The sequence below is a fragment of the Sinocyclocheilus rhinocerous genome, unplaced genomic scaffold, assembly GCF_001515625.1.
Source record: "Sinocyclocheilus rhinocerous isolate Xijiao unplaced genomic scaffold, SAMN03320098_v1.1 scaffold786, whole genome shotgun sequence".
NCBI lineage: Eukaryota > Metazoa > Chordata > Actinopteri > Cypriniformes > Cyprinidae > Sinocyclocheilus > Sinocyclocheilus rhinocerous.
The window spans coordinates 233,927-252,634 of record NW_015661881.1 but is presented as its reverse complement, the minus strand read 5'-3'; the positions used below and the strand labels follow the sequence as shown (position 1 = coordinate 252,634).

Here is an 18,708-nt window from a genome sequence, read left to right as displayed (position 1 = left end):
GCTGCATTATTTTGCTCATTGCGCCCTCCTGTGGCCTCGGGAAACAAGCCAAAAGTTTAACCTATTTAATCTGCATATAAGACATTAGAAATTAGATATTTGTTTAATTTAAATTTTGTGTTTGATTGTTAAAACAAAAAATATTTGTTGTTTGTTTCAATAAATTGGGTTAATTTAAAAATACAGTGGTTGAATTTAAACATTTTTTTCTATTGCTCTTTGTTTTAAAAAAGGTTATAAAAAATGTCAATAATTATCGATACCGAACAATATGAAACATTAGATCGTTGATTATTTTTTTAGCTATATCGCCCAGCCCTAGTATCCGCCATTCAAAAACTTAAAATGACTGACCACTAAATAAACCTGAGTATTTCTCAAGGTTTCTATCAGAGTCACTGACCTGCAGGCACCTCAGTGAGGTTATTACTGGCGGCAGCAGACGCGCTCGGGGCGGCTGAGCTCACAGTAGCAGCAGCAGATGAGGGGGTGGGGGCTGCAGGAGGGGCATCTTTGGGAAACACACGGTCCTGCCGTTGAAACTTAAACTTCTTCAAGAATGGAATCTCACTGAACTCCTGAGGAAGAATAACATTTGCAGGACCATGGTAGGTGCTGAAATTCACCTGCATGCATGTGTGAATATGCAACTACCACAGATCTACAGCACTTACCTTAGGAGTGACCCAGTCTTTGCGATCAGGCGTCTGAGTCTTGAATACACATTTGGTCCATGCAGAGATGTCTCCAGTACAGTAGTATGCATCGCTCTTAAATACAAGCTGCCCTTTGCAAGTCTCACAAGACTTCAAGGACCCAAACGCCATGCAATCTGAAAGGCGGTCTATGATCTGTCAATTAAACAGCCACACATAGTTTCATTAGAGAAATGATACACAGAGTCATAAAGTAAAATAGTGTAAATAGTCAAAGATTCTCCTTGGTATCTGACTTTTGATGTTGCTATTGAAATTGCTAGTCAGATAGTGAGTTTGAGGTCAAATCAGCACATCAGTACAGTTTTTCTGTATTGCACACTTACATTTGACTCCCCAGAGGGAACTTCCTGATTGTTGGCAATAAGCAGTTCCTTCATGTCATTGATGGAGCAGAATTTCTTCAGCTTGTCCTTAATTCCCCAGATCAGCTGGCTTTGCTCCTAGAATACATCAAGAACCAGACAAAAGCATTTTCAGACTGATATACGTTCTAATTTACAGAAAAATCTATGAGCAATCAATTAAATGTTGGGAGAAAACACTACGGTCTCTTCTCTACAGACAGCACAACTAATGTAATAAAATTCTTAGATCTGTTTAGGTAACAGAAAAAGAACACAATGCAAATAATACAATTTATAAAAAACAAAGCAATAATACCATATAATCATTTTAAGATAATAAACGCTAAATGATGGAAGATAATAAGATAGTAAAAATAATAAAGCTAACATGGAAAAGCGTGCATCAAAATCTCTACATTATATTGATGCTAATTAATTTGTTACTAGGTAAAAATCATCCACAATAATCCAAGCCATATGATATCAGAAACAACTCATACCTTCAGTTTCAGCTCCAGTTTTTCATCTTCTTTCTTTTGTTTCTTGGAGACTCCTCCATCTACATCATCTATCTTTCTCTTCCTGAGAAAGATTTTTTTTTTTTTAAACAAAGACAACCAAACGCATGAGCATAAAACACTTTATGAAAACACAATGTATTGCATTTATATCCTAAAGACATTACTTAAATATGCTTTATAAAAACCAAATTACTTCAATTCAAATTTTTCTGGTCAGTTGTGACATTCACTTGTTATTTCTTCTGTATCATGTTGCTAAACTGTATAACTTACCCAGGCAACTAATAACCTACACAACATTGTTTTTGTTAACAAAAGCTATTACAAATCTCTTTACATTTATTCAAATAAAGCTTGAATAAAATAAAATACTAATATTAGATTAACTATTTCCACCTAAAAATATTAATTAGAAATGCTTGCCAACTAACTGAAAAAGCGAATTAGAAAGATAAAAAAAACGAACAAAACAAGACAATTAACTAAACTAAAATTAAAATGAAAACCACAAATATAAAAGTGAATGCTAACTAATATTTTTTTAAAACAATAATAAATACTGTCTTTAATATTATATAAATTATACTAAAATAACACCGAAATAGTTGTGTCTGTATTTGTAAGTAGTTATGTAATAAGCAGGTTAAATGTACAGTTATCATATAAACCCTTTCAGAGTGATCAGGTGTACATACATAGATGTACAATGTACAGCCGGACATAATAATGAACAACTGATTTTATATTATGCCTTTACATCAAATAAAAAGGAGCATTATAAACTTGAAAAAACAAACCCTGATCCGTGATCCAAGATCTTATCACCTGATCTGAATGGTGAAAACCTTTCCACCTTGTGGATTTGAGTTAATCCTACAGAGAGGATCTGGTCACCCATGAGTGTGTGTTATAACCCAGAGGCTCTTCTATCAGTGGAGCTCATTAGAAGATTATCAGTCTCCTGAGTCACAGTCATGTCTGGACAGGATCCTCTATCCGGCGGCCATCATACTGCCGATCATTAATTAATCACCTCATGACAGACACTTAAGCAGATCTCAACATCACCGCTGCGCCTATTTCCCCTCCAGAATGCAATTAACGCCCATTTGGGTGACGATAATGAGCACCAGAGGTCAAATCGATGACCCATAGTGGGAAAAACACAAACAAGACCATTCTTCCCATTAGAATGAAAGGCTTATAAAAGCCCATATCACAGCTACGGGTGAAAAGCGACACGGGGAGAGAGAAAATAAATGAATATAAATGTGGCATTTTTTGCTAATGGATGCAAGTACTTCTCCAAGCAGATCCAAAGAAGTCAAATGCATTGGCAGAACATAGGCAAACAACATCAAGCGACAAGTGACATCTCAAGGCAATAATATACGAAACAAACAACAGAGACTTGGTAAGTACAGTAATATTTACTTTTTATATAGAGGTTTCATAATTTCATGATATTTACCATTTTTTTAACTACTTTATTTATTTGTTATACTTATGTGTATTTGTTTAAATTAATACTTTTTAAACATTAATACTTTTATTCAGCAAGGATGCTTTAAATTGATCTATTAAGATATTTTTACTATTTCAAAAGACTGTATTACAAATAATCGCTGTTCTTTTGAAAATCATCAAAGACTCTTGATAAAAATGTGTTTCAACAAAAATATTAAGCAGCACGGTTTTCAAAATTGATAACAAGAAATCACAATCAGCATATTAGAATGATTTCTGAAAGATCATGTCACACATGTTTTAATATTTTAAAATATATTAAAATAAAAGTTATTTTAAATTGTAATATTTCACAATATTAATGTTACATTAATGCTGTATATTATTACAATTTTAATAAAAACAGAATTATATTAATACCATTATTGTTACATATATTAATATAAGTCAACGTATCAGTTAGTAAATGGAAATTGAAGTGATAATCAGATAACCTGTATGCTTTTAACTAATGTTTTTTATTACTTGTTTACTTTAACATTGGAAGCCATTATTTCAGACAGTGAAAATTAAAGGCACATTAGAAGTGAACAGACAAATCATTAAAGGGGTCATATGATGCTGCTAAAAAGAACATTATTTTGTGTATTTGGTGTAATGAAATGTGTTTATGCGGTTTAAAGTTAAAAAAACACATTATTTTCCACATACTGTACATTATTGTTTCTCCTCTATGCCCCGCCTTCTTAAACGCGTCGATTTTTACAATGCTCATCGGTCTGAAAAAGCGAGGTGTACTGTGATTGGCCAGCTATCCAGTGCGTTATGATTGGCCGAATACCTCAAGCGTGAGACGGAAATGTTACGGTAGGTGTGGCTGACTCTTAACTTTTATAAAGAATATCTCTTTGGATTTGAGACTTTAGTCTTTGCAACTTTACAGATCTTCTTTATGCACCAAGAGCTTGTAACACTCCAAAGAGAAAGGAAAAAATGAAATTGCATCATATGACCCCTTTAAAGCTTAATATCCGTTTTTCAATTCTCGTTTTTCTTTCTAGGTCAAAATGAACCAGCCTATTGCCAACTTCACATTCCTGCCGACTCTACTCTACACCAACACGACTTTCATGAATTTCACCTCTTATGAAAATAACACCTTTTTGCACTTCGCCACATCCACCATGTCGACGCTTACGCAAGGTAAACTAACCCAAGCCACCACCACTACTACTACTACTTCTACTACTACAACAACAGCAGCGCCAAGCATCCTAGCATCCATAAACCTGCCTTACATGATAGCCGAGCTCGTCATAGCCCTCCTCTCCACTGTGGGTAACCTGCTAGTTTGTGTTGCAGTGGGACTAAACAGGAAGCTCCAAACAGTTACTAACTACTTTCTGGTGTCATTAGCAGTGGCAGATATCTGCGTGGGTTCACTGGCGATCCCTTGCGCCATCATGACAGACCTGGGCATTCCACGGCACAATCTGTATCTGTGTTTGCTAATGTTATCTGTGCTCATCATGCTAACCCAGAGCTCCATTTTCAGCCTGCTGGCGGTCGCCATTGAGCGTTACATTGCCATCTTCATGCCCTTCCAGTACCACCGGCTCATGACACCTCGCAACGCAGTGCTGGTCTTGTGTTTCACTTGGACGCTGGCCTTCCTGATTGGTCTGGTGCCGTTGATGGGTTGGCACAAGCCTCCGCCCGAGTCTGGCTACTGTTTCTTCGTCTTGGTGGTGGACATGACCTACATGGTCTACTTCAACTTCTTCGCCTGTGTTCTGACCCCGCTGGTGGTGATGTTCCTCATCTACGCGCAGATCTTCGTCACGGTCAAACGTCAGATGAGGAGGATCGCGGCAGAGCGGGGCAGCGCGGCCAACACAGAGGGAACAACAAAGATGAAGAAAGAGATGAAGATGGCCACTTCACTCTTCCTGGTCCTCTTCCTTTTCACGTCCTGCTGGATTCCGCTACATATCATCAACTGCTTCCTGCTGCTGTGTCCGTCATGTCCCGTGCCTCTACCGCTGTTACTAACGGCTATCATTCTCTCCCATGCAAACTCGGCTGTTAACCCTTTCCTCTACGCCTACAAGATGAAAACCTTCAGAAATGCGTTCAAGGCAATCTTCCTGTGCTGCAGGGGCATCGGTGATGGCGATGAACAGCATGACGATGGAGGAGGCAATAACACTCAAAGATCCTGAACAATAACACTTAGTCTAGTCCCAAAGATAAAACTGAAAAGAATCTTAATGGGATTGAAAACATAATTCTAAGATGGTTTAATGTGCAAAACCAGACCTGTATTTTGTATGTGCTTTATATTTCTGAAAAAACATTCTTTAATTTGAGATAGAAAATACTATTTTTAATTACGACTTAAGACTATGGATACAGGATTTGGGGGGAAAAAATCTAATTGTGATTTTTCTGAAAAAAAACAAATAAATAAATAAAAAAGCTTCAGGTTTGCTGTGCTTGTTGATAGGGCTGCACTATTTTGCCCAAAATTCTGTGACTATATATCAATGTTATAACAATAATAAAAATAATTATTTTTATTATGATTATTACTATTGCCAAATTCAAATAGGCTACAACGCATGTGTATCGAACAAATACATCATTGTTTTAACCACTGCAGGATTGGAACTTCATTGGAAACTTCCAGTTTTATATATTTCACAGTGAAATAAAAAAATTGAGCATTTAAGGAAAATAATATAATAATTTTTATTTTAAAGTTCAACAGCAAAAGTGTAATAGTAATATCTATGGCAGTATTAATTTAGTAATTTTCAAACATTACAAATCAAATCTTTTTTGGCTGAAAACCATAGTGAGCCTTTAAAAATTTATTTTGTTGACAATACCTTGTTTATAAGCACTACAGTTCTCATTATAAATTTTGGGAAAAGTTTGGTGCATGTTGTGTACCCAAATAAACGTTATAAGTGACCCAAACTCACAACACATCCAGAGATGAGCCACTCTGAGACACTGAAAATACTCAATCACGTGCATGCAAAAGAACACAGTGCCTCATTTCACTCTGAAACATGGAGTGCATATATTTATTTAAAGTGCCCCTATTATGCCTTTTCGAATATTACCTTTCATGCAGTGTGTCATGTAGCTGTATGTGAACATAAACTATCTGCCAAGTTGTGAAGCCGACAGTGCACGACATCTGCTATTCGATCAGTATTACTGAATCAAAGTTGCACATAATTCCTCACCTGCACCATAATGGCCATTCTCAGCGAGTCTTTAGCAATGTTTTCTTTGCATTTCTTGCAAGAGGCGCGACCACTTTTTGCGTATTCGGCTTTGTAGAGTTTGTCCTCCTGTGAATCAGCCATTCTACGTATATAATAATGAAAAGCAGAAGTTTACAATTTAATTGTGGTCAGAAAGGCCAACAACTACTATGCAATGAGTAACAGCACTCAGCCCGCGTGCAGAAGCAGCCGCGCAGAATACCAGCCCAAACTAATCGAACTACAAAATCAGTTAATGTGTGTGGGTTTTAAGTATGACATTTTATGTTTTCAATAGGCTACAATACTCCGATTATTAAACATTAATTATATAATTAAGTGTATTTTGGTAGATAAAGGTGGTAGATATTTTGGTAGATAAAACAGTACTAACTATATAGTTCAGTACAAAGGCAACATAAAATGGCTGTTACACATGTATTTTTACATTTTAAATGGCATTAAAATGTATATTAATATAAATTAAAATCAGAAACAACCCTCTGATATTCAGAAAAAGTAAAGATTATTATTATACTATATTATAAAACTATATTTTACCATTAAAAACAATTATTATAGACAGTAAAAAAAATTTACATTTTTCTTAATCTTCTTTATTAATACTATGAGATACAAAAGAATTTTAGAGATCACAGAACTCACAAAGAAGTAACAGTTTGTGCACAGTGTATCTATGGTACATATGAGGTATTTTTATGCTATCATGGCATGGATGAGGAACAATTCTTGTAAACTGTATTTTTCACATGATTATCTGAATGTTTAAATTGGCTGTAGTAAAGTAATATATATATATGCACATTTTCAAAGCATGTAGTGTATCAAGAACCTTACTAAATGTGTGGCCCAAGTGAAGTTTATGAAAAATATACATTATTTTGAAATCGGTACAAAAAAATAGTCATTATTCTACTTGTGTTCTGTAGACAAGTCCACATAAGAATTTTATAAGATATTTGAGGTATCCTTTTGAAGATGAAGGCAGTGTTTCAACTGAGTGTCCATTAAGTTATGGTAAATACTGTTTTGGTGTTTCACTGGGCCTAAAATTAACGCTCGCCAAGAGCCAAATGCGAGTAAAAATCATAGACTGTACAAAGGTAAAAATCAGCGTTGGCGAGTTATATGTAACAGTGTCAGTCGCCAGTTGGCGGGTACAACTTTTACGAATTATAACAATGCAATGAAGTGAAAACAACAGCCAGTTTTAAAGAGATTCGCTGTTTCTGACATAAGCGAATAAAAGCGAATCGAATAGGCCTAATAGGATACAAACGGACTGATAAGGTCAGAGCAGTATGATGGCCAGCTTGTCCCTAGACACGGTTCTAATTACTTTTACCTGAGAAGATATTATAAAGCCTATCTATGACAAGCAATCGATTTCTCCACTCAAATCGTCCATGTAACCGTCATTTATTAACAACTCGACAAAAGTTCTAAAACATAAATAGGCTTAGCTGGTAGCAAGTTGATACCGGAAGGGTTCAACACCCCCCAATATATCGTGTGCAATACTTTATATCTTGCTGCTTCATTTCGGAAGATTAACTTTTCCCTTCTTTATTCTTCATAACCCGAGAATGCGGCGACACATACCTGGGGTTATGCAGTGAAGTATAGTTTGAAAGGCTGCGCGTTCGGCTGTACACATATGCTGAGCCGCTTCAGACAGCTCACCAATAGCGCTTCAACGCACGAAAACACACACAATTATGTCAAACTGCGCGGTTTTGGCGAGTTACCTTGTAAACGTAGTCTTAAATTAGTTATAAAGTCTTAAATGACCGTAAAGAATTGGGAGAAAATCGGATGTGTGTCAGATCCGCGTCGTATGCATCAGGTTTTAAAGAGACAGCGCTGATTTTAAAGTGAAACCTGCTGAAGTCTGTCATTGATGTAAATCAAAGAACAAAAGAAAAAGAGAAATCCTTGGACTGTTCTTGTCGCTGATTGACTTTTATAGCTTGAATAAAGATTAATATGTATAGTTTATACATATATAATATAGTTTATGTGAAGATTGTTTTAAAATCACTTAAATTAAAAGTTGTTATATATTTCAGAACCTCTTAAATGTTAAAAATAATGGATTTCAATTATACTGTAATGTTGAATGGCTATAATTAATTGGTAGAATTGAGGGAAAATGCACCAGCAGGACAAATTAAAAATATTGTAAATATATTTAGTCATTGTAGTAGTAATAACTGCCTGTTTTTGCAAAAAGAGTTTCATGGCCAATAAAATAAAATTTTGGCCGGTAAATTTTATCATGTCACCGGCCATTGGCAGGTGTGGTAAAAAGTTAGTTTTAGGCCCTGGTGTTTCATATCATAATTTGAAGTTGTTAAAGTTGTTGTTTGGCAGAGTGAAACCTCCATTGGTACCTCTCTGTTTTTCTCTGTGAATGGCCTGTACAAGGCCAAAGACCACAGCGGCGAGAGTGGTCCTCCCACTCCGTCCGTTCTTTCCTCTGTCTGCAATCCTGTTGCTTGACAGCTGCCGCCTTTTGGTGCTGATGAAGTATGTTCGGACATGTCCCTTTCGCTCACTGACGCCCTTTATGTATATCTCACCACGCAACTCTAGCACAAAGCCCCAGTCCGCTAGAATATTACGTGTGGCCTCAGGGACCTGAATCTTTCCACTGACTCCAGTACTGTCCATTCGACTTGCCAAATTCACTGTCATGCCCCAGATATCATACTGGGGTTTGGTGGCACCGATGACTCCAGCAACAACAGGACTGTGGGCAATTCCTAAAGGGGTATATTGAAGTTACTCATATATACTCATTGTTATTGGCATGAATTACAGGTGACTGTGTAGACTTCCTAATCAGAGTAGCTGACATATTTAAGGAGATGGAAAAAAGAAAATATTTTAGAATGAAAGTGTTTAGTGACCAGGGCCTGTCAAGATCCAAAAACAGCAAGTCTGTCGAAGGCATTCAGTGCTATAAGAATAGACTGAAATTGAAGTTGGTATTTGCTAAAAATCTTGCTGAATGTGACATGAAACAAAACAAGGCTGTAAGAAACATAAGTACAGTCTGCTCAATCTGTTGTACCACCCATATTTTGTGGAAATGTATTAAGACCGACACCTAGGTGCACAACAACAGTACAAAATCTTTACTTCTATTTCTATTTACAGCCTCATTCACATCACATTAAATATGGCATATACTCTGACTGAGGTCTGTTCATTGACCCATTACCAACGCGGAGCTGAAAATTGTTTGAGGAATGTTTTTTGTTGATCTCTTTCAGGGTCTCTTGCATAGCCAGAGCGAACAGAACCAACTCACTGAGATGATGCCAGTCATTTACAACACGAGACTGTCAGGATAAAACACAGAACAATTATGGTGCATAGACAGCTGCTGGGAAATTCTAAATGTATATAATCAATGAAGTAAGCTAAGTTTTTTTTTTTACATGGTTTACCTGTTTATCAGGTGATAGACCAGACGCTGCCATGTAGCAACTCCCAATGGTTTTGATTTTCTCAATGTCCAAAAAATATGTCTCCTCCAACAGCTTTTAAAGAGAGAACCAAAAACAATGATGGCTTTATAAGAGAAAAACAACAGCAAAAAATACAACCTTTCATCAAAGTCCTACCTCATCAAAGTCTGCAATGATCTCATTGAGCAGTCTGAGACACTCAACTCCCTCGTGATTGATCTCCTTCTGCTCGTAGTATTCATTAAAGCCAGCGATGGAGGCAAACATTACCCCCACCTCATCATAGGACTGAGAATACAGCTCCTGGACAAAGACAACATGAAGTTTGGGCCTTTATTTGGTCTTTTTAGTTGTTAGTGGTGCATCATTATTACCATAGCTTAAAGGTTTAGGGATCTAAATGATACTTTAAATTTCTATGGGAGTTAATGACTACGTTTACATGGACATCGGTAATCTAATTATTTACCTTATTCTGAATAAGACAATATTACGATTAAGGTGTTTACATGAGTTGCTTTTAGAATAATCCTTCCATGTTCCCGTTTTACATGTTATAGTACATAGATCGATTAATGGCACACGTCATTACGTCACCACGCGACGCCATCCGACATCCCCTCCAGAATTTCACGTATAAACATATAGTTCATCTTCGTTATGATGCCATATACAGTTTTGGGTGTTTCATTTTTAATTTACTGAAAGCTTCAAGTGCAGTTAATTATTTGTCATGCTATACGTGCAAACAGACGACAGCGTTGTTGAAGCCATTCTTTTGTTTGCCGTCAAAAATGAAGTTTGGGCCTTTATTTGGTCTTTTTAGTTATTAGTGGTGCATCATTATTACCATAGCTTAAAGGTTTAGGGATCTAAATGATACTTTAAATTTCTATGGGAGTTAATGACTACGTTTACATGGACATCGGTAATCTAATTATATACCTTATTCTGAATAAGACAATATTACGATTAAGGTGTTTACATGAGTTGCTTTTAGAATAATCCTTCCATGTTCCCGTTTTACATGTTATAGTACATAGATCGATTAATGGCACACGTCATTATGTTTCGATTATGACTTTAGTCGGATGATTAAGATCAAAAATCTCTGTTTACATGGTAGATTCTTAATCCAGAGTATTGTCTTAATCGTATTAAAATCGGAGTATTGTTGTCCATGTAAACATACTCAGTGATACCTTAAACTGTGTTGAGGCGTGATATTTCTCATCTAAGCTATCAGACTTTCTCTCTTTATCACCTGGCGGATTATAAGACCACCCTAGCATCATGGGAGCAATTTTTACAAAGGCAAGCTCCACTCACATTTTCACTCATAATTAACATCATTACTGATAGTGGCTTACATATGATTCTGATGTACCTGATCATTTCTGTTCCTTTCTAGGAAGTGACAAGCAACGTGTGCAGGCAGGATGTTATGCAGCAGACACTCATTGTGTTCCCTCAGATCTCTCATCTCCTGCACTTCCTGCTGAGCTTGCAAACGCCACAGGAAGTCTAGCCGTGCTGTTGCTTCCCACTGAATCAGGGAATAAGCAAGACCCACAGAATAAGGATGTATATTCCATTTCTTTCTACATTTTTCCATTCCTTGCCAGTTATATGCTATAGAGAATACAAAGCTTCAGGGCAATGTGTTGTCAAAACTGAACACTCATACCTGTCGACCATTGTAGAACACAGCTATGACAAATATTGCCATCAACAGAATTGAGGCTCCCTTTCTTCTGAGGTATTGAGACCTTGTAAGTATAAAATGCAAATACATTTTAACCATATGAACGTATTTTAAAGGCATTTCTAAAGAGAGTATGTTAGAGATCTAGCATAGAAACTCACCTGCCTGACTGTTCCTGCTCTGGATGATGTACATACAGCATGTGGAAGGACACTTCAATGAAGTAAGTATAGATCACCACCACCAACAACAGAATAGCCAATTTTAAGAGAGAGCTCAGCCTCAGGAACACAGCACAGGTCACCATAGAAACCACTCCACTTAGAACGAAGAACTGTATGCATAGATATAATAGACATGAAATGCAACAACAGGTAGTTGGAGTCTTCACAACAGAACTGTTTAGACAGAAGTCACACCTCTGGATACGTGCAGGCAGTAAGTGGCTTCTGGCTGGTCTGATATTCCTCTGTTTCACTGGTGCTTATTTCTCTTGTCTCAGTAGAGTTACACCATATCTGGATAATCACAAGATGAAGAATTACAATGAATGCCAAATGGTGCTTGAATCAGCGACCTTACAGTTTCTAGTCCTGAACTTTATCCACTATGCCACACCACCCAAAATAACTACATGTATTATGTTTGGGTATGCATGCTATAGAGGCAAACTGATGACATTTAAACTGGTAGATCACAAAACATAAGTGCTCCAAAAATCTTGCAAATCTCACCATGTCAAACAGAGCCATGCCAAAGTTGATGGCTATGGCTGTGACAGTGAGAAGGTTCCGCATACTGTTGTTTTCATGGATCCAGCAGCAGAACTGCTGAAGGACACTGGGAGAATGTTTAAACTCTTCAGCCAAGACCATCATAAGCAATAAGAGATATCCCAGCAAGAACAGACAGAACTGCAGTGCTGTCCAGTAATACAACCTGTAGGTAAGACAATGAAGAAAAAAGGGAATGGAGGGGAAGTTTAAAATCCGTGTTATTCTGCTGCGTGATACTGCGGAAGAACTGATGATGGCACGGTTTGATCTTCGGCTGAGGGCAGAAAGGGGCGTTTAATTCCCGCCCACATGTAGAAATCGAATATTCAAGCTGTTTATTCATTTTTCCACCCATGAACGAAAAACGAAAATTTAAGCTGAATTTTCGTTTTTTGGAGAGAAAAAAAACGAAAAAGGAGTAGTTTTCTCATTTTTCTACTTTCAATATTAAATCAAAAAACGAATGATCGAATGATACACGGATTGTTTAACATATCTAAGCTCAATGGTTTGTAAAAGTGACAGGAATACAATCTTTTTCAGGTGCTGAACATTGATTGAGTAGACTCTTTACCTGGGTACAGGAATGAGGGCTTGGACAGCCATGAGAAGAAGAAACATGATGAAGGAGCATACTAGATTGGTCTTAAACATCTCATCCCTTACCTGAGAGAACTGAATCATGAAGCAAAATATAGAAGTCAGAAACTTCATATGTTTTGATCAATTGAATTGCTGAACAATTTACATGATCTGATAGCCTACCCGAAGCAATGTTGTAGTCGAGAACAGTGTTGGGGAAAGTTACTTTTAAAAGTAATGAATTACAATATTGAGTTACTACCTAAAAAAGTAACTAATATTTCTCATCTGGGCTGGTGGCATACTTGGTTGTATGTTTTTAATATAAAAAAGTTATATTTTTGGCAGATCTAAAAGCCCTTTCACACCAAAAGTGAAATGAATAAGCCTCAGGCTGAAGGAAATGCAAATTCAATTATTAAAATATTTAATTATTGCAGGTTTGCGTCATGTTCTGAGTTTGCATTTCCCTGTTTTTATTCATTTTGAGGTATACTAAATCTGTTTTTGTGCAAGTGAGATGTGTAAATGCATGTTGACATTTAGTCTAGAACTACAGTAAGCGTCATGTTCACACAAGGCGCACACAACGGCTCTGCACTTACTCCTGATGTCTCTCAACACAGCGACAGGAGAGCTGTTAGTCAAGACATGGTAAACAAAGTAACTGCCGTTACTTATTTGAAAAAGAAACTCAGATATTTGACTGTAGTTACTTGTAATACTGTAGTTACTTGTAATGCGTTACCCCCAACACTGGTCGAGACTAACTCATTCATGTCCAAGTCAAGACCAGAAGAGGGTCAAGTCCACATGCTCCTGCGTTCATGACAAGACTCAGTCTCAAGTCCAAAACCACATTTTTATGGTCTTTGATCTTGTCATGGACTCGGGAGCATGTGGAATTGGTCTGGACTTCTATCCTCTTTTAGCCTTAACCTTAGCCTTAGCCTTGACTCAGACCTGAATGAGTTGGTCTCGACTACAACACTGATCCGAACAGTACAAATGCCAAGTGCAACCAATTGTAAATACCCCTTTTGTTAAGTTTGACATTTAACCTTAACAGCTAATCAACTGTTTCCACATTACAAACAGGTCACATCCTGCCTCTTATACCTTCTCCTCAATGTGTGTATCCTTAAACACCAATGTGGCTGAAGTGATATGCTCCTGACGCATGCGCTCACTGCTGCGAAGATCTATAGCATGTTCTATCCGTTTGTTGATCTCCTTGGATGTAGATCTGCACACTGAGGATGTAGGAAGTTGTGTGTAAGACCCATGGGAGAAGGAGGCCAATATCTGTAAGGTTATAGTTCAGCAGAGAAGTAGACCCATTATTCAAAAATTGTAAATCATCATCAATGTTTATCTTTCTTGACATAGAGCCAGATATTAAATCAATGAAGTTGCTAAATAGAACCTCTTTGTTCCAGGGGCGGTGGTTTTGCTGAGTTTTTAAATGATCTGCTTCCATTTCATCTAGATCCTCCTCTTTGTGGCAGATAAGGAAAGTGTCAATCTTGTGTGTGAGTGGATCCCAATTCGCATATCCATGTCAAAGTTCAGTTGTTTCCTTACAGATCTAAGAATATACAGATAACGATTCTTGATGACTTACTGTACAAATAAGTTAAGAAGTATAGTAAACTAATCTTAGTTTAAGTACAAAAATATATGTGTAACCATTAATTCAGTTTTCCAGAATTAGGCAACCAAAATGAAGTTCAGTTTATCTAGCACTCCAGTTGTTCATGACATGCACTCTTCTAAAGCAATATTTGTTAATATCCTGAACTCTTTTGGTTATACAGGAAATACAGGTATGGGACTGTGTTGTACCGAATGGTGCTGATCATAGCTAGTCCCATCTCCACACAGCAGCGGGCATGTGCTCGCTGAGGCTCTGGTACCCCAGATACACAGTAGTAACAGTCCCCTAAGATTTTTATTCTCAAGCAGTCATATTCCTAAAAATACAAACATTGGAATCATCAGCTAAACAAGTCTTAGGTGAGTTTTAAAATGTATTGTGGTGTTTGTCAATGATCTTAAATGATCAAGCTCTATTGGAAGCACTAACTTAAAAAAAAAATCATATAAACTGAAAGCTTACGTCGGCTAGCCGGTCAAAACGTCCAAAGAGCTCATTGAGTAAGCGCACTAACTCCTGAGCAGACATGTTCATGGATAACAGTGTGAAACCCTTTAGATCAGCAAAGAGGATACTGGGAAGGAAAGATAATGAGTGTAGAAATGATGAGAAATAACAGTAAGAAATTAATATTATTTTTCATTACAAGCGAAACTGCTAACAATATTCAGTGTAAAGGCTTATTATTTTTAACAGTTTTTCTGATCTAAACCAATAAAACGTCCAAAGAGCTCATTGAGTAAGCGCACTAACTCCTGAGCAGACATGTTCATGGATAACAGTGTGAAGCCCTTTAGATCAGCAAAGAGGATACTGGGAAAGAAAGATAATGAGTGTAGAAATGATGAGAAATAACAGTAAGAAATTAGTATTATTTTTCATTACAAGCGAAACTGCTAACAATATTCAGTGTAAAGGCTTATTATTTTTAACAGTTTTTCTGATCTAAACCAGTCATGAATTGCATCTTGCCATGAGTACCAAACTGCATATTGCACATTTCCAGTAGCATTAAGGTTTTGCTTTTGAAAACCAAATGATCTCACCTAGAAAATACTATCACTGAAACATTCCTTATTAGAAGCTATAAGATACCTGACATCTTTGTACTGATGGATATATATTTTGTGAAATTGCTGTGGATCAAGATCATCATCCATAGAAGTCATATCGGCAATCATCTCCAAGGCAACAAAGCGGGGCAGAATCGACAGCACCAAACACCACGTCTGAAAAGAGACAAAAAGGGCACAGCACATATGTATTTTCTATGAAGCTGAAAGCACTCCGTTTCTGCTTTTGAAATGAAAAGTAAAAACTTTTAAATTCGATTTTTTTTTTTGCTTACTGTATTAGTTAAATAAGTTACAACATTTTATCCCATTGTTGACACCATCGGACTGTTAAACTGGACCTGTGATGTCACCATGTGCTTTAAAAGAGGGTGCCAGATTTAGCACTGAGCTACATAATACTGTTATCTGCTATAAACAATCCCTTTCTGTGTGGCTCCATCTCAACATACACAACCCATCCCACCCACACCTGTGATCCCAACTTAAACCAGCTCTTCCTCAGAAAGCATAGATCAGTTTACAGATTTCATAAAGCTGAATATCATAGTAAATATATTTTGCTAACTTGTTTCTAAAACTAGATAATAGATTTGGATAAACAAAAGCAAAATGCTTATATAAAATTATAAATACAGTAATTTGGTCAAATATATAATTTGACACTAATAAAGGAATTGGCTGGAAAATATTATAACTTACATATTAGGAGAAAAAAATCAGTAAAATACATAAATACAAAAGAGGTTTATACATCATCATGTTACAGAATGGAAATAAAAATTATTTGCTTACCTGTTAGATAATAAACTTCCCAACGCTTCTTTGTACATTTTGCTGCTCTTTGAGAAATCCACTTGTTCAGCTCTATCAAAGAGTCTTTCCTTCGATTCTCATCATCCTATTGTTGTTATGCATCTTCACAGAATGCAGCAAAAGAAAGTCATGGGCAAAATACCTACACAATCTATATTCCAACTTGGAGAGAAGAGAGAAGAACACGTTTTTCTGATTCATTGAGCTGAGAAGTGATCAACAGATTGCCACGCCGAAAGCGAGACGGAAGCTCAAGTTGCGCAAATAGGATTACTTACTCAGCACTCATGCCCTGGCTACTCAAAGCATCCATCACTGACGTCACATAACAAGAGCCGTCCAGGGTCAGAGGTCAGTACCTTATCAACACTTCTGGGAGATTTCAGTCAATAGCTCTCTCATGAAATATGATATGTTATTATAAGAGGTAAACAATGTAAATTAGTAATGATTTGTATGCAAAGAATACAAAATAAGTGCAGATAGGATGGAAATCCATGTAATGCACATACACACTTAGACACTGCATTTATGTTTAAAAGAATAGAGAGATTAAATATAGAGGCTGGGCAGAGGAGTAAACGATACCAAAAGAAAGTATCTGATTGGCTGAACTGAGCTAGGCAGGTCAGTAGGATCAGGTAATGTTGGCTATAAGCTGGATAAAGTACTTGAGATTTTGAGAATTTACTAATTGTGCACTATGCACAAGACCTCAGACAGTGACCTGATGAGGGGCAAGTCTTGGGATCTCACAAGATAAAATCAGAAAATGCCAAATAATACAGTCAGACAAATTTACATTTACATTTAGTCATTTAGCAGACGCTTTTATCCAAAGCGACTTACAAATGAGGACAATGGAAGCAATCAAAATCAACAAAAGAGCAATGATATGCAAGTCTCAGTTAGCTTAACGCAGTACACGTAGCAAGGTTTTTTTATTTTTTATTATATAATAAATAAAAAGAAAACATAGAATAGAAAAAGAATAGAGCAAGCTAGTGTTAGAGGCCTTTTTCACTTTTGTTAATTGTATAATAAATAAAAAGAAAACAAATAGATCGAATACAAAAAGATTAGAGCTAGTGTTAGTTTTTTTTTTTTAAGAAAACAAGCAGTTTGTAAATGAATAGAGTGCAAGTCTAAAAGTCTTTTTTTTTTTTTTAAAGAATAGAAGTGCTAAAGTTAGAGGGTCAATAAGTTGTTATACCATGATACAGTATTGTTGTAATTTGATTCCATGATACATCATACCATTTACATTATACTTCAGTATACTTTATTTTTTTAATATAATTTATTTAAATGTGTATAGACATACTTATATAAACATGTTTACTGAGATGCATTGAATAGCATGATATTATCATGGTGAATACCCAAAATAACACAATTTGATAGTACCACTGTACTCTTTTGAAGAAGTTTTTCATAGTTCTGAATCTTTCTTAAATTAGTCCACATTCTCAATTACAATTTGATATGTACATGAGTACAATGTGAGTCATACTTCCTGCACTAATTTTGCCATGATATTAGGGGTTTGTTGGTGGTTGCTGCAAAGGCATTGCTAGACTTTGGCTAGTGTGATCTGATGATTCATCCACTAAGCAAAAGTGGTCTGGTTACTTAGAAAAATAAGTGAAATATTTGGGTTAGGGTCCTCATTAAACACGTAAACCTAAGTATATGAAATGCTTGCCTAAGCAAGCACCACAAATTAAGCTTCACATAAGGAAAATGAGGAAACACTAGACAGAGTAATATGGCTGGACTTTTTGAACACATATGGTCACCATGGATGAGATAACGTAGGCTTTCTATAGTTAATGCAGTTATACAAAGCCACAGCCGTTTCTATGAAAATACTGCATCACATTAGTGAAAATGAAAAATAAAAAAAAGATGAGTGCTTTTCATGGGAGCTTCATTATTGAGAGAGGATGAGATTTTGCCATGGACTGTGGTCTATGGTGGGCTCTGGGACTTAATCAGCATTAGCAATGGTAGCTTGGCTCTAATGGGATTCCCAGAGCTCACTAATCAGTTAATACACACATGATTCAATCCAGTCCTCTTTAAACAGCAGCAGATCTATCCTGAGCCCTACGTGCAGCCAGGCACCCAGCTAAGGCTTCAAAACGGCTATTTCTGATCCTGGCCAAAGCCCATGTGTGTTAAACTTAGAAGTTACTTTTCTTGTGCACAAGGAGGTCAAACCACAAGAGTTTTGGCAAACTTGCCAAATGAATTATGCAAAATGTAGGCTA

At 36.6% G+C, this 18,708-nt stretch overlaps 4 protein-coding genes across 4 annotated transcripts in view; 1 reads left to right on the top strand and 3 right to left on the bottom strand.

The window, feature by feature from the left end:
* Nucleotides 1–2,737, bottom strand: part of LOC107726741 (poly [ADP-ribose] polymerase 1-like) — a 33,876-nt gene extending 31,139 nt beyond the window's left edge. Inside the window, exons 1-5 of the mRNA XM_016536430.1 lie at nucleotides 2,715–2,737; nucleotides 1,564–1,645; nucleotides 1,043–1,159; nucleotides 675–851; nucleotides 404–578 (exon numbers count right to left, since the gene is read on the bottom strand). Of these exons, the coding sequence (XP_016391916.1) occupies nucleotides 404–578; nucleotides 675–851; nucleotides 1,043–1,159; nucleotides 1,564–1,645; nucleotides 2,715–2,737 (574 nt within the window). The remainder of the gene's footprint in view (nucleotides 1–403; nucleotides 579–674; nucleotides 852–1,042; nucleotides 1,160–1,563; nucleotides 1,646–2,714) is intronic.
* A 1,424-nt stretch (nucleotides 2,738–4,161) lies between these two features.
* Nucleotides 4,162–5,273, top strand: LOC107726740 (adenosine receptor A1). Its single transcript, XM_074560129.1, has one exon. The coding sequence runs from the start codon at nucleotides 4,182–4,184 to the stop codon at nucleotides 5,271–5,273; it is 1,092 nt and encodes a 363-aa protein (XP_074416230.1). The 5' UTR covers nucleotides 4,162–4,181.
* A 3,364-nt stretch (nucleotides 5,274–8,637) lies between these two features.
* On the bottom strand, nucleotides 8,638–14,420 carry LOC107726739 (adenylate cyclase type 8-like; the record flags this gene model as incomplete). The annotated part of the gene is made up of 12 exons (XM_016536429.1): nucleotides 8,638–9,115; nucleotides 9,577–9,697; nucleotides 9,806–9,898; nucleotides 9,983–10,129; nucleotides 11,214–11,372; nucleotides 11,514–11,595; nucleotides 11,693–11,865; nucleotides 11,951–12,049; nucleotides 12,266–12,470; nucleotides 12,882–12,982; nucleotides 14,009–14,194; nucleotides 14,316–14,420. Coding segments are annotated over 12 exons (1,899 nt in total), but the record flags the coding sequence as incomplete, so codon positions are not given.
* A 5-nt stretch (nucleotides 14,421–14,425) lies between these two features.
* On the bottom strand, nucleotides 14,426–15,150 carry LOC107726738 (adenylate cyclase type 8-like; the record flags this gene model as incomplete). The annotated part of the gene is made up of 3 exons (XM_016536428.1): nucleotides 15,009–15,150; nucleotides 14,735–14,862; nucleotides 14,426–14,477 (listed from the first exon to the last, which is right to left on the bottom strand). Coding segments are annotated over exons 1-3 (252 nt in total), but the record flags the coding sequence as incomplete, so codon positions are not given.
* Between the last annotated feature and the right edge of the window lie 3,558 nt (nucleotides 15,151–18,708).

Bases quoted from the DNA above. Each gene is read 5' to 3' on its own strand.
- LOC107726740 (XM_074560129.1), top strand. From the start codon at position 4,182: ATGAATTTCACCTCTTATGAAAATAACACCTTTTTGCACTTCGCCACA.